This window comes from Notolabrus celidotus, chromosome 4, assembly GCF_009762535.1.
Source record: "Notolabrus celidotus isolate fNotCel1 chromosome 4, fNotCel1.pri, whole genome shotgun sequence".
Classification (NCBI taxonomy): Eukaryota; Metazoa; Chordata; class Actinopteri; order Labriformes; family Labridae; genus Notolabrus; species Notolabrus celidotus.
The window spans coordinates 31237338-31252390 of NC_048275.1; the positions used below are offsets into that span (position 1 = coordinate 31237338).

Consider the following 15053-nt stretch of genomic DNA (forward strand, 5'->3'; position numbering starts at 1 on the left):
CGTAACTTCTGCCGAGGTAAAGAGGCGGGCTTTGAGCCTCCATAGCCAACAGCTTCAGTGTTCCCTCCTGTCAATCAAGTCAGCTGTGCCTCTCATAATGGAAAGCTCGTAATCTTAATATCTTCGAAATTGCTGCGTTATAAAAAATTCACCCCCATTGAGAGTGCGCCGTTCGAGAAATGAGGTATCCAGACTATTTGTCTGGCTGTTTCCAGCCTGTTTTTTTTGTACCAGGCTGTAAACATGTTTATTTCTGCTGTAAAAATTGGCTTTTTGAATTGATGTGTATGTGGTTTCCGGTACTTCCGGAGCTAGCCTCAAGCGGATGCTCGATGAACTGCAGTTTTTAACACTTCCCCATTGGTCTCAATTCTTGCGGCCGGAGGATGCCGCTTGGGTAAAACACCATTCAAAGTGAGTTCAGAATCTCTATCTTTACATTATTTGATGGTAGAAAATTTCATTTTCTTGAACTTGAGTGTTCTGCTAGTGTCCAGTGTGTTGCCTTTGATGGAAAATTGACACCATTCAAATGTCCTGTAACTTTCCATCTGTCATGTTACAGAACAGACCAAGCGTGCATGACTTAGTGACAATGCTTTATTTTCAGTATTCTTTATAGACAAAAACATATCTCAGTTCACTCACAAAGATCAACGGCAAAGACATAAAAACAAGCTTGGTGCAAAATCTAAAAGGAAACAAAATGAGGACAAAAACTGAATGCCTTTCTTACTCCCTCTTCGACAATGAGGTAAAGTGAGAGTTGGCATATAAAGAAAGCAGTAGAGCACTGCAAAAACTCAAAACAAAAAGTATTTTCTAGTGAAAAATGCTTTATCAAACTTAATAAATGTCACATTCACCTGACTAGTCCAGATTTCCAGATATTCCAGATATAGTCCAGATATTTTGAAATAATTGAAGAATAAAATAAGGCTTGAGTTACGTGTAATGGGTAAAACATCTGCCAATAGAAACAGAAATATATACTGCTTGGAAATGGGAAATCGAGAAACTCATGACACAGGTTAATCAACACAGGTGTGACAAAAGACACAGGTGAAACCAATAAGTGCAATCAAACTGGAGGGAAACATGGTGACAGGAAGTAGAACTAAACCAGAGACCCAAGGAGCAAGAACTACAAAATAAAACAGGAAACACTCAAGACTTTACACAGACAAGGAATACACAGACATGAGGGTATACAAAATTGATCAAGAAAGATTAGGTCAGAAGATTTGTACAAATACCAACACAAGGAGACCATAAAAAAGGAACACCAACACCAAGACATGAAACAAATGGCACTATATGGTGACTGCAAATAACATTGAGTTTTCTAATTCTAGAGTGACTTTTTTTTTGCTAAAATGGGAGATATTTAAACTTTATTAGAACAAAAATAGCAGTGTTTATGTGCAACTGTTTTTTTTTATTGCAGGGAAAAGAAGTTACAATTGATCAAAAAAGTGCCAACAGCAATCACATTATCTCATTCACATTATCTCACTCTCCATTTTATAAAATGTATTGTATAAAGGAACTCTCCCAAAGCACATTCAATGTTTTTTCTAACCAGCCTGTGATAATTATAGGCTCAATGTCTCTGATGTCAAAGTCTGAAGGTTGTTTTCATTCAGTTTCTCACTCTCATTATATTCTGTTGTGCCACCAATTGGTGTCAGCTGTTGCGGAGAGAGCTTAGCTTTCACTTTGAACACATCCCACTTCTCAGGAAGCCAGCCTTTGTTAAAGAGCGTAGAGGTGAGGTGTGAGAAAAACAAGATGGCAGCAACTGCAGACAGCATTGAGATAGTCTTTACTGGAGCATACTGGACATAAATCCCATCCTCAAGAGTGCATCCTGGGAAGTGAAGGACTGGTGTTATCCCTAGTAATGAGTCTCCACTCAGCACTCTTACAACCAATCCCACCAGCAAGCCAGTAACAGCCCCGTAACCATTGGAGATGTTAAAGAAGAGGATGCAGACAAGTTGAGGGAAGATTATGATGTAGGCCACTTCAGAACACAGGAACCAGAACAGTAGTACGCTGCTCTTTAGGTTGGTGAGTAGTGTGCCAACCACGCCAACAACCACCACAGCAACACGGATCACCCACAGAATCTCTCTGTCGGATGCCTGAAGATGAAAACAGACAGAAGAGATAAACAGAGAACTAGTTTGACCATCCTGCGTTCCAATTACTGTCCCTGCTTTCGAGGTTCGATGTCAAATAGCTTTACACACTCAAGGAGTTTGTCTTTGTCTCTAGATTATAATAGAATTACTGTATGTGTGTGTATATATATATACACACACATATATATACATATATATACACATACACAGTGGGGCAAACAAGTATTTAGTCAGCCACTGATTTTGCAAGTTCTCCCACTTAGAAAGATGAGAGAGGTCTGTAATTTTCATCAGAGGTACACTTCAACTATAAAGACAAAATGAGATAAAAATAAATCCAGGAAATCACATTGTAGGATTTCGAAAGAATTTATTTGTAAATTATGGTGGAAAATAAGTATTTGGTCACCCACAAACAAGCAAGATTTCTGGCTCTCACAGACCTGTAACTTCTTCTTTAAGAAGCTCTTCTGTCCTCCCCTCGTTACCTGTATTAATGGCACCTGTTTGAACTCGTTATCTGTATAAAAGGACACCTGTCCACAGCCTCAAACAGTCAGACTCCAAACTCAACCATGGCCAAGACCAAAGAGCTGTCAAAGGACACCAGGAAGAAAATTGTGGACCTGCTGTGAAGAGGGAATCTTTGGGGCTGTTTTTCTGCAAAGGGGACAGGACGACTGATCCGCGTTAAGGGAAAAATGAACGGGGCCATGTATCGTGAGATTTTAAGCCAAAACCTCCTTCCATCAGTGAGAGCATTGAAGATGGAACGTGTCTGGGTCTTCCAGTATGACAATGATCCCAAACACACCGCTCGGGCAATGAAGGACTGGCTCCGTAAAAAGCATTTCAAGGTCCTGGAGTGGCCTTGCCAGTCTCAAGACCTCAACCCCATAGAAAATTTGTGGAGGGAGTTGAAAGTCTGTGTTGCCCAGCGACAGCCCCAAAACATCACTGCTCTAGAGGAGATCTGCATGGAGGAATGGGTCAAAATACCAGCTACAGTGTGTGCAAAGCTGGTGAAGACTTACAGGAAATGTTTGACCTCTGTCATTGCCAACAAAGGTTATGTTACAAAGTATTGAGTTGAACTTTTGTTATTGACCAAATACTTATTTTCCACCATAATTTACAAATAAATTCTTTCAAAATCCTACAATGTGATTTCCTGGATTTTTTTTTCTCATTTTGTCTCTCATAGTTGAAGTGTACCTCTGATGAAAATTACAGACCTCTCTCATCTTTCTAAGTGGGAGAACTTGCAAAATCAGTGGCTGACTAAATACTTTTTTGCCCCATTGTATGTGTATGTGTGTGTGTATATATATATATATATATATATATATATATATATATATATATATATATATATATATATATATATATGTGTGTGTGTGTGTGTATATATATATATATATATATATATATATATATATTCTGTTTGCCGACAGAAAGGCGCTGCAGCGAGTGATTAAATCTGCTCAAAAAGCAACAAGCAGCTGCCTCCCTTCCCTGGAGGATTTTATACAGTAGAATAGTTGGTAAAGTTTTGACCTGCATTTGTGGATGCAACAGTAGGTGTTCACAGACAATGGTTTTTGGAAATGATTCTGATCCCATGCAGTGATTTCCACTACAGATCCATGTCTTTTTTTGAATGCAGTGCTGCCTAAGAGCCTTGAAGGCCACGACCATCCAGAACTAGTTTCCAGCCTTTTTCCTTTTTTATACAGAGTCCTACAAATTTTGCTGAGTCTTTTAATGATAGTGTGTGCTGTAGATGATAAAATCACCCAATTGAGGAACCGTATTCTGAAATGATTGTATTGTTTCCTTACTCAGTCTTTCACAGGGTGGTGAACCTCCGGTCTTTATATTTGAAAGACTCAGCATCACTGGAATGCCCTTTTTATTCCCAGTCATGTTGCTAACCAGTGGCAAATTGACCTAATTAGTTGGGAGATGTTCCTCCAGGTGTTTCTTTAAGAGCATTACACAATGTATTCATTGTTTTATTGTCACTGTCCCAGCTGTTTTTAAGCATGTGGTTGGCGTCCAATTTAAAATGAGCTTACATATGTTTATGGGACCATGATATTTTTCAGTTTCAATGTTTGATGTGTTGCTCTTGCACTATTTTAATGAAATATAGGTTTTAAATAATTAGCAAACCATCAAAATCTATTTTTGTCAGCATTTTCCACAGCGTCCTAGCTTTTTAAGAACTGAGGTTTTACATCATGCCATTTTATCCAATCTAGTAATTGTTTTTCCATTTTCTCACCTGGGGCCTCAGGATATTTTTGTATATGTTGGAGCTGAATACAGACGCAGCAGAAAGCAAAGCAGAATCCGCTGATGACATCACAGCAGCGGCCACACAACCAATTCCAATAACGGAGATGAAAGGTGGGGTAAGCTCTTGCAGGGTGATAGGCAGAACTAGAGCTGCTTCCCCACGCTCATATGGAGATGGAGAACTGTAGGTGGTCAGGTTCCAGTCTGTGACGTTGAGACAAAAGAAGTGTAAAGTTGTGCATTAACAGGAATTGGTCTTTTGTGAGTAATAGAGTGAAAAATACGGGAGGACTGCCCTTTTTATCTGCATGTTTGAACCAAAAGAAAATTGGAAAGTGAAATTACATTTTCAAAATGCTGTTTAAGAAAACTATTTAAGAATTAAGTGTCTTTCTTTTTGTGTTGCTTAATCACTTGTTGCTTGATTTGGTTTCTAAAAGTTTACTAATGCCTGAGGTGACATTCTCGCTACTCAAAAACAGATGAAAGGCATCAGTCACAGTAGAATTACCAGCTGCATTATTCAAGGACACTTCGCAAAGCAGAGGGGCTGGTAATTACCATTAAAACTGACCCTTAAAAAGGTACTCTGTTGATCAATTAAAGTTAAATTTGCAGGCTCAGAATTTAAACATGATTTCTCTTGGGTTTCAAATCTGTTGATACCTGTTGATGCAGCTGCTGCCCCAAGCAGTATGGGAGGTATCCCAAATAGAAGTAAGATGAATGCAGCAACAAGGCATGTGAGCTTAGCTGTGGTTGGGGAGGACGCCGACAAGGTCCTCTGATGGAAGCACTGATATCCCAGATTCCCAAGTGCCTTAAAAATGAAACAGTTTGTTGATTAATTGAATCACTACGGCAACCCCCAAGATTAGATGCTTCAAAATGTCCGCCTGCTTTTACCAACAAAGCATCTGTTCAGATGAAGGGTTAAATCCCTGTCAGACCTTCTGTTACATAAAAAGTGCTAAAATGGGTAATAGTTCATGAATTTAAGATTTGGCTCATATGTTCTCAATCTGAAAATATCTATCATTAATAGAGGGATTCATATTTGATTTAAGCTGCATAATTCCTCCCTTACAAAGAATAAGAATTCATCAATTAATATCCAGGTCTTTTTTAACTCCGGTGAGCCAATCCAGGGAGAGTGTAGGGTGTTGTTGATAATTGTCTGGCTGATGTCCAAAGAGTGAGGGTTCATCAGAACGAAGGGAACACAGAGCCACTGCAGAGAAGAGAGAAAATGTAAGCGATCAACACAACTTTGGATGGTGTCCTTGAAGGCCCTACTTAAGAGTATTACCTAAAAATAAAAATCAAGGCACACTGTAAAAAAAAAACTATTAAGATTATACCAAACTCACCAAACTGAAGAATATAAGGATAAGCTGTATGATATCTGTGTAGGCCACAGAGTAGAGGCCTCCCAGCAGTGTGTAGATGATGGCAATGGCAGCAGAGATCCAGATGCAAACATTGAAGGGTAAATCCAGGACAACACTCATTGTTCCTCCTGTGAAACCCATTGTAATTGTGAATTTGCACAACATTTCTTAGGAAAATGAAGAGATGTCTGGGAACTTGTTCAGGCTGGTAACTGAAGCTGAAATGCTATGCGTCATTCTCACTATTAGCTAACAAAGTGTCAGTCTACTTTGATTTCTGGTCATTTCCCTTGCTGTGCTAATGCAACAGTGATGAGGTCGGAGCCTGGATGCCAAATGTAGTGTTTTGCTGTTGCTGCATTAAAACAATGTGCATTTTCTGCCTGTATCATCACTTTTCACTAAGGTATAAAAAAAATATCTGTCAATTTTTTAATTTATTAGTCAGTCACATAACTGTAAATATGAAGTAACACGTTTGTGAAGGGTGTACATTTCTGTACCTAGACTGATGAGTGTTGAGGGCATCCAGAACATATCAATCATAAGTGAAGCCAGGCACAGTCCAGCTGTCAGTACTTTTCCATACTTGGCATGAAATGGATCCAGCATTGTTACAAAGTTCCTTTCTCTCATTGGCTTGGCAAATACCAAGCCCCCTTGAGAAATGAGGGAGAAACAAACAAAATTAGACAAATTTAATTATTTTTTTACTGCAAGTTATTTGTTACATTTTGCAGTTAAATTGTATTAGCCTGTCTTCAACAAGATTTTGTAAACCGATACAAGGTCTCAGTTGTATGGGTTTACAAAGGAGATGCCAACAGAAAACTTAAGTTGTGAGGTAAAATAATCACATTACAGAAGAAAAAAGCAAAAAATGAAATAGAATTCTTAACTTTAATTTTTTTTATTTTATTTAAGTAAAAAATATTTATGTCTTAACGGTTGTGTTTGGAGGAAATAAGGATTTATAAAAATTATTAAAATGCAAAGCTAATTCTCAATCAACTACGATTTAGCATTGGCTTTGCAAGGTTCAGGCTTCTTCAATGCAGTAGATTGTGTGCTGATGATTCTCTACAACTCATAATACAGCAGCTTTCATTTATTTGATCAAAGTCCCAAAAAACGTCATTATATGTATGTCCAATCACATTTTTTCCAGCTCAAAGATATATGTTACTGTATTTTTGGGGGGTTATAATAAAGTAAAACAATACCCTTACAGACCTAACTTCAAACTCTTACCAATTATAAACGATGAGCTGTACGCCAGTAGCACCATAATTGCCCAGGTGAGTCCCATAGAAGGTGTATACACCATCTCAGCTGTGCCCACAATGAAGCCTCCTCCTACCCATGTAGCTACAGGATGGAGAAACACACAGCAAGAAAATGTGTTTAATTTATACAGACATCAGTTATTTGAAAAGAGGACACAGTGTTAGGTGATAATCATCATTACTTAAAGCTGCTGTTGGTAGTCACAGAGTAATTAAACATCTGTTCAGAGAGAGGGACTTCGAATGTCAACACTATCCCTCCCAACCAGATTTCCTCTCAGCTCCCCAACACAGATCGGCGTGTGCAGTCATGATAGTGCCGGACTCATAACCAATCAGAGGACGTAGTAGGGGCCGCCCCTTAACCAATCAGGACAGAGGATTGGAGATTAGCTATGATTAGTCCGTCATAACAGGAACAAGGGTAATAATAACATTGCTTGACACAGAGGCATTGGAAAACGCAGAGATTTTTCAATAGTCTCAAACTACTCCACGTACCGATGAGTACCAATGGGCATTATGACCTTTTTTCCAAACCCAGCAGAAAAAACACCATTCCTACCAACAGCAGCTTTAAGTTTCACTGTGGTCTTGTAATGATAGCATGGTCATACCTATGTATAGCTATGTTAGAACAAATTATCCCATTGACCAAAAGCAAACAAAACTGCTCATTTTATGCTCTGTTTCAAACATTTATGATACACTTTTCAGATGTAATGCCCCATGAAGGAATGGAGTTGTTTATCCTCATTGTAGTCTCACTTTGGTCTGGTAAATCTTACACAATGTTGTAAAAATAAAGCTGAGCCAGTTATCTAAAGCAGGTATTAAAGGCACAGCTTTCAAATGGTTGAACAGGCTGGGACTTGTAATCTGCCTGGCATTTGCCTGGGTATCTTCAAAAGTGGTTCAAAAGTATTATTTTCTATGAAACTTCTTCTGCTTGGCTTAATTAGCGTAAACAACATATAAATGGACTTCTCTTTTTCTAGTCTCTACTGACCACTCAAAGCTCATTTACACTACTCGTCACATTCACCCATTCACACCACATTCACTCACTGATGGTAGAGGCTGCTATAGTAAGGGATCATTACTGTAAGCTAATCTCATTCATACATATTCACACACCTCTGAACAATAGCGGGAGTAATTTAGGGTTCAGTGTCTTGTTCAAGGACACTTTCGCCTTTGACTGCAGGAGCTGAGATCGAATAGAGACAAGCTGGCAGCCATTAGAACCGTGAGGGACAAGTGGGTAGAGCAACTTCCACTACTCTATAACCCAGGCCTTAATGTCACAGTGGATGAAAGGCTAGTGGTATTCAGAGGTTCCTTTTATTTTAGGTAATATATGCCTTCCAAACCAGCTAAGTATGGGAGAACGGGGTTGGTTGTCACACTCGTTATATCTCGCCACCAGAGGGCACTGTCTCTCAAATTGGGGTATGAACATTTCCAGAATTAGGATCAGAGCTCACCTACATAGTCTTCTCTGGAGTAAGACAGCTGAACTTGAGGTGGAAAGACCTTTTGTGTTTTTCATGTCAAATGAACTTCTTCTAGGCTTTTAAACGATGGGTTTATAACAAAACAAGTGTTACCCTTAAAAAGTTTGAGGGGAAAGCTATAGTTTAGATTTTTATTAGCTAGCTAACTACTTGTTAGATGGTTGTTAGCCTTGATGCTAGCAGAAAATTCCAGTTGGGGTTGGTCATCACATTCTCTTTGGGGTTAGTTGTCACATGTAACAACCAACCCCTATGTTGGCAAAAATCATGCAAGGTGAAATTAGTTGGATTGCGCCGACCCTACATTTGCCAGCACTGTAACTCAGACAGTGACTGCATGTAGCCTAGTAGAGTTGGCCATTGTTGTTAGGCCTATTTGTTTTGTTCTTTATGGTGTTATATAGGCTGGCCTAAAGATGTGTTTCCTGTACATGTTCCTTGCTCATTTTATGTTAAAGGTGACATATTATGCTCTTTTTCATCAATATATATTGGTCTAAGAGGTCCCGAAAACATGTCTTTAAAGTTTATTGCTCAAAAAAAACTTTGAAATCAGATTTTGGTCTGCCTGTAAACCCCTCTATTTAAGCCCTGCTCAGGACAGGCAGTTTTCTGTGTCTGTGCTGTTAAATGAGAATGAGCTCTCTGACCACGCCCCCTCAGGAAGTGGATGTGGCCTCGGCTCCCCAGCATGTTGATCTAATGTTTACATGTTGGCTGATTAAACACGGCTGCTCACAGACTCGTGTTACTTCAACCCTCTAAATTTGATGCAGAATCTGATCCTGATGGAGAGGTGCCTGCAGCAGGACCTTTCTGAACGATTGGTCACAGATTTTGTGTTCCTTGTTGTTTTATTTGTCAGTATGTTGATGTGTGTCTTGGTACACAGCAACGAACATGTAGCTATGTGGCTATGCTAACTATCGCTAGCACTTTTCCATGAAAAATAAAAATCATCCACCAGATCTTCAAATCTGCAGACGTGGGGAGTAAAACCGACCTTTGTGTTTATTAAGACAGCCTACAACTAGAATGCCTCCCTCCTAAGCTCCTAGTTAGCACACGTGTGCAGGGAATGAAAAACAGAGGAGGGGTTGAGTTGTATTTTATACAGTCTATGGGCTGAACAAGCTCCGAGCTCTGACTCCGTGACGGACCGGATATTGTTGTGACGTAACAAAAACACGGAAGTCTGAAACGGCTCGTTTCACACACATTTACAGAAAGGTGGAGAAATCAGAACAGGGGCAGAATGGATTTTTTTCATTTTCAGGGGGTTTGTAGACATGCCAGGGAAACATATTTCAGGTAGAGAACCATTAAAAAGTCGATTTTGCATATGTCACCTTTAAAATGCATTAAGTTATGCAGGCCTATCACTTGTCAGTGCAATTAAGCTTTCAAATTTAGTTCTGCCTTCTTACCTTTTTTTAAAAGATTTTTCCCATTAAAATACCATTGTGATAACCAACCCAATAGCGTGTGACAACCATCCCCGTGATGGGGTTGGTTGTCTTTGATAGTAAACTGCCTCTTTGTTACAATGAGTTGGAAAATGAGAGGGATACACATTTCGAGCCAACACCTTAAGCTTCAATTTAATGTAGGAATGACTATTGAAAGATCTTTTGATGATGAGCAATCATCAAAACAGTAAAAAGTGTAACAACCAACCCCGTTCTCCACTACTGCATAAAAATATGGCCAGCATGTGACAGAAGAGGTGTCTCATGTTAATTTATCAACATCACTACATAATAATAATAAAAGTAATAAAAGTAATAGTAATAGTAATAATAATAATAATAATAATAATAATAATAATGTAAAATAAAATAAAATAAACAAAAATGTATGTCTTGCAAAACTACTGTTTTTATATTTAGTGCTTTTCAATGTACATTAAACAAAGTTTTATCATGAATTTTCATAAAAAATGAGTGTGTTATCCTCATTGAACCATGATCTTTGAGAATTAAAGAACACTACTGCGCTATACAATGGGTACGGAAAGTATTCAGACCCCTTCACCTTTTCTACATTTTGTTATCTTACAGCCTTATTCCAAAAATGGATTAAATTCATTTTTTCCCTCAACATTCTCCACACAATACTCTGTAATGACAAAGTGACAAAGATCACACAGTCGTCAGTGCATGTAAGATCACAAACCAAGCCATGAAGTCAAATAGATTTTCTGTAGACCTCAGAGACTGGATTGTATCGAGGCACAGATCTGGGGAAGGGCACAGACAAAATTTCTGCTGCATTGAAGGTCCCAAAGAGCACAGTGGTGTCCATCATACGTAATGGAAGAAGTTTGGAACCACCAGGACTCTCCCTAGAGCTGGCCGCCTGGCCAAAATGAACAATCGGGGGAGAAGGGCCTTGTTCAGGGAGGTGACCAAGAACCCAACGGCCACTCTGACAGAGCTCCAGTGTTCCTCTGTGGAGATGGGAGAACCTTTCAGAAGGACAACCATCTCTGCAGCACTCCACAGATCAGGTCTTTATGGTAGAGTGGCCAGAAGCCACTCCTTGGTACAAAGCACATGAAAGTTTGCCAATAGGCTCCTAAAGGACTCTCAGACCATGAGAAACAACATTCTCTGGTCTGATGAAACCAAGATCTTTGGCCTGAATGTCTGAAGGAAACCAGGCACCGCTATCCATCTGGCCAATACCATCCCTACAGTAAAGCATGGTGGTGGCAGCATCGTGCTGTCGGGATGTTTTTCAGTGGGAGGAACTGGGAGACTAGTCAGGATCAAGGGAAAGATGAATGCGGCAATGTACAGAGAGATTCTTGACGAAAACCTGCTCCTGAGCGCTCTGGACCTCAAACTGCAGTGAAGGTTCACATTCCAACAGGACAAAGATCCTAAGCACACAGCCAAGATAACAAAGGAGTGGCTTCAGGGCAAGTCTCTGAATGTCCTTGAGTGGCCCTGCCAGAGCCCAGACTTGAATCTGATTGAACATCTCTGGAAAGACCTGAAAATAGCTGTGCGCTGATGCTCCCCATCCAACCTCATCAAGCTTGAGAGGATGTGCAAAGAAGAATGGGAGAAACTCCTCAAATCTAGGTGTGCTAAGCTTGTAGCATCATACCTGAGAAGACTGGAGGCTGTAATCACTGCCAAAGGTGCTTTAACAAAGTACTTAAAGGGTCTGAATACTTATGGACATGCGATATTTGAGTGTTTTATTTCAATTAATTTGCAAAAATTTCGACAAAACATTTTTCACTTTGTCATTATGGAGTATTGTATGTAGAATGTTGAGGGAAAAAGAGAATTTAATCAATTTTGGAATAAGGCTGTAAAATAACAAAATGTAAAAAAAGTGAAGGGGTCTGAATACTTTCCGTACCCACTGTATATTGGTTAGTAATGGAGTTCAGTCAGACAACTCACGTTTACTTAAGATAAAGTTTATCGCAGCATACAGTATTGTGTTTGGTGTATGAGCTCCAAACCTCATTATTCCTCGTAGATTATTTAAATGCAGACATTTAGGAGTAATGATATAGGACTAACCCCCCTCGGAGCCTGCAGGTGGATGGGAGGGGGTGGGTACGAAGTTTGCACACAGCACTGAGCAGGACAGCAGTAGCACTGGCAAAGCAGAGGCAGAGACAGGGAGACTTGCAGCTTAAATAGACCACCAGATGAGAGGACATTGAGATCAGCTTATAGGGAGGATGATGACGTGTCAGCATGAATGAGCGCAGCTTGAGTTGTCTGCCTGAAGTAGCTTGCAGGCAGCGCTCCATTTAATAATGAGATTAAAAAAACATTTATTGGGAATTTTTTGGGTTCGGACACTTTTGGATCATTAATCCCAGAACACTATTGCTAAAATTAGTAACACCATCACTAACTCTGGGTGTTTTTTTTTACCCAATATAATATACCCAATAAAAAGTACTTGTCATCAAAATATGACAATACATGACAAATTAGAGTAGTGTTCTTTTATTTTAAAATGTGCCATGTCTAACAAAATGAAAAAAATGTTTCATGGGGGGACCCTATAAAAGTGCTCCAAAATTAATGAAAAATTTGGAATTCGAGACCAAAAATTCCTAAAACTAAAAATGATGAAATTGGAAACTTGGTGTTCGGTCAACCCATTCCTGGGACATTTGAGAATTCCCTGGGGAAGGCACAGTCCCCTTGACACACAGACATGTGCAGGAGAGAGAAACAAAATATCACTATTGCCGGGTGAAAATCCCCTGAACACATGCCTGTAGGTAAAAGCAGGTGTTGGAGTAGGGAAACACCCATGCCTTCAAAGACGTCAAAGACGATGCTGAAGCTACCCAGGGACTCATGACACTCAGACAAACACAACATAATGAAAATCATGTAAATGTGTTTGCTCGGGTGAAATTCACCCGACAATAGTGTTCTAGTGTTAAATATGCCCCTGGTCAAGTTGAACCAGGAACATTAATGCCGTGCCAAAGAAATGAACATAACAGGAGGGTTAATGGCTGAATATGTTTGTAGTGCCTTTCAAAGCAACATGCCTAGTTTGTCATTTCATAACTTTTGAGGGAGTGGTGGGAATTTTCTGATCAAAGGACACCTGAACCACACCAGCCAGCACAGGCAGGTTCAGATAAGAACATAAAAATATCACATTTGTAGCTTTCTGAGGGGGTAGCCAAGGATGGCCTTGAAATCTAATAGGCCACCTCTGTTGCCACCCCAAAACCCTAAACTATGATAGGCTATTTACCCTGTCAGAGGTATGTCTTTTTTAAATAAGGTATTTGGTCTTCACTGCAGCTGGCTGATGGGATCTGTTTACACATTATTTTGCTTTTTAAAGTTAAACAATATACAAAGAAAAACATAATCTTGAACTTGAATTTTGGTAGTTAAGTAGACCATTAGCTGAGACTGATGAGACCTTTTACTGAAGGGTAAATAAATGGTATCAGTTTATTTCACCATTGGGCCACTCCAGTCAAATAAGTCTGAAGGAGTCTCTGCCCAAGTCCTCTTTTGGGTTCTGGTCCATTCCTTGTTGTAACCTGTATCTAATTACAAAACTATCATATTTTGTACTAGCAGTTGTTGGGCTGTTGAAGTAAGAAATTAATGAAGTGGTTAGATCCCTTTGTTGTAGCTTAGCATAGGATTTGCAAAAAGATTTGAGAGGCATATATACTTATTCAAATAATGTTATGCTAAAGAAGAGTTTGCAAGTTGTAGAGCCTGCATACTAATTCCAGAATCATGAAGATATCATATACATTCATGTATGTTTTCCCCACATAATAATGAGTTTGTAATTCAAATCATAGATTTTTCATCTAACTTTCTTCAGCTGTGCTCCCCTTACCTGTCATTGTGAAGATCCCCACCATCCAGTTGATGCGGCGATCTCCCAGCAGAGCCATCTCCATTCCATTAGCTGCACCTTTACTCCGATCCTTTTTGGACTTGAAAGAAGCCCAGATGCCAGTTCCAAGGACCAGCATGTAGAAGAACACCATCGCAACCACTCCTGGGATGTTGACAGCCATGGTGGAATTCTCAACTGGTGTGCCCACTACAGATAACTAGAGATAATAGGAGTGGTGAAGTAAACACTAGTTTCAGGTTTAACTTGAGCCAGCCCTTTTTTTTTGACTGGTGTGGTCATACTGGGGTACTGAGAACACACACACACACACACACACACACACACACATGGATATTTGGTATTCAACATTTAGGAATTTAGACACTAATTTGAATTTCTGATTTAGAAATATAGTACAACTATGGGACTCTCAACACAAGGCTTGCATCAACTTAAACCACAGAAACTTCTGGATACAGTCTTACTGTCCAGAGGAGTCCTCCAGTATAGGCCTGTTTGTCTTGCGTCCACCAGATTTGCACCCAAAAGACAGAGAGATGGCGCCGTTGTAGAGGATATTTAAGTCAGCTGGCCCGGAAGTACACAGCTTGGTTCTGTTGCGTGGTCACATGGTAGTGTCCACAGATTGCTGCTCCGTAGACAAGGGAGTTTCTTAAAGGCTCTTGTTCAAAATTATAAAAAGACTAGAAGAATAATGTCTTTAACAGAAAGACAAGCTTTGCTTTGCTGCACGTGGCTTTAGCGTAAAAGATTGAAAATAGGAAAAACGTTCTTATAACGAAAAATAGACTTTAGTCGAATAAAAGATAAGCTTAAAGAAATTACTTTGGTTGTGGTAAAATTATAAACGCTGAGTTTGGTTTCACAGCGGGAAAAGGTTTCTAGAAAATTAGAATTGCCATGAAGTGACAAAGGAAAAATTAAGGACAGGCCTTAAGTATTAGGAGAGGCCTAAAAAGAAGGGGGGCCGAGAAAGAAAAGCCTTTGGCCGGGGAGGAGAAGCAAGTGTGAGAGGTTGGCCAGAAA

The 15053-nt window shown here is 39.6% G+C and overlaps 1 protein-coding gene across 1 annotated transcript; it reads right to left on the reverse strand.

Annotated features, from left to right (window-relative positions):
• Positions 1-613: 613 nt before the first annotated feature.
• On the reverse strand, positions 614-14187 carry LOC117811776 (high-affinity choline transporter 1-like). The gene is made up of 8 exons (XM_034682244.1): positions 14004-14187; positions 7091-7207; positions 6343-6498; positions 5819-5967; positions 5536-5679; positions 5115-5268; positions 4435-4652; positions 614-2147 (listed from the first exon to the last, which is right to left on the reverse strand). Exons 1-8 carry the CDS (start codon positions 14185-14187, stop codon positions 1596-1598), a joined length of 1674 nt encoding a protein of 557 aa, XP_034538135.1. The 3' UTR covers positions 614-1595.
• Between the last annotated feature and the right edge of the window lie 866 nt (positions 14188-15053).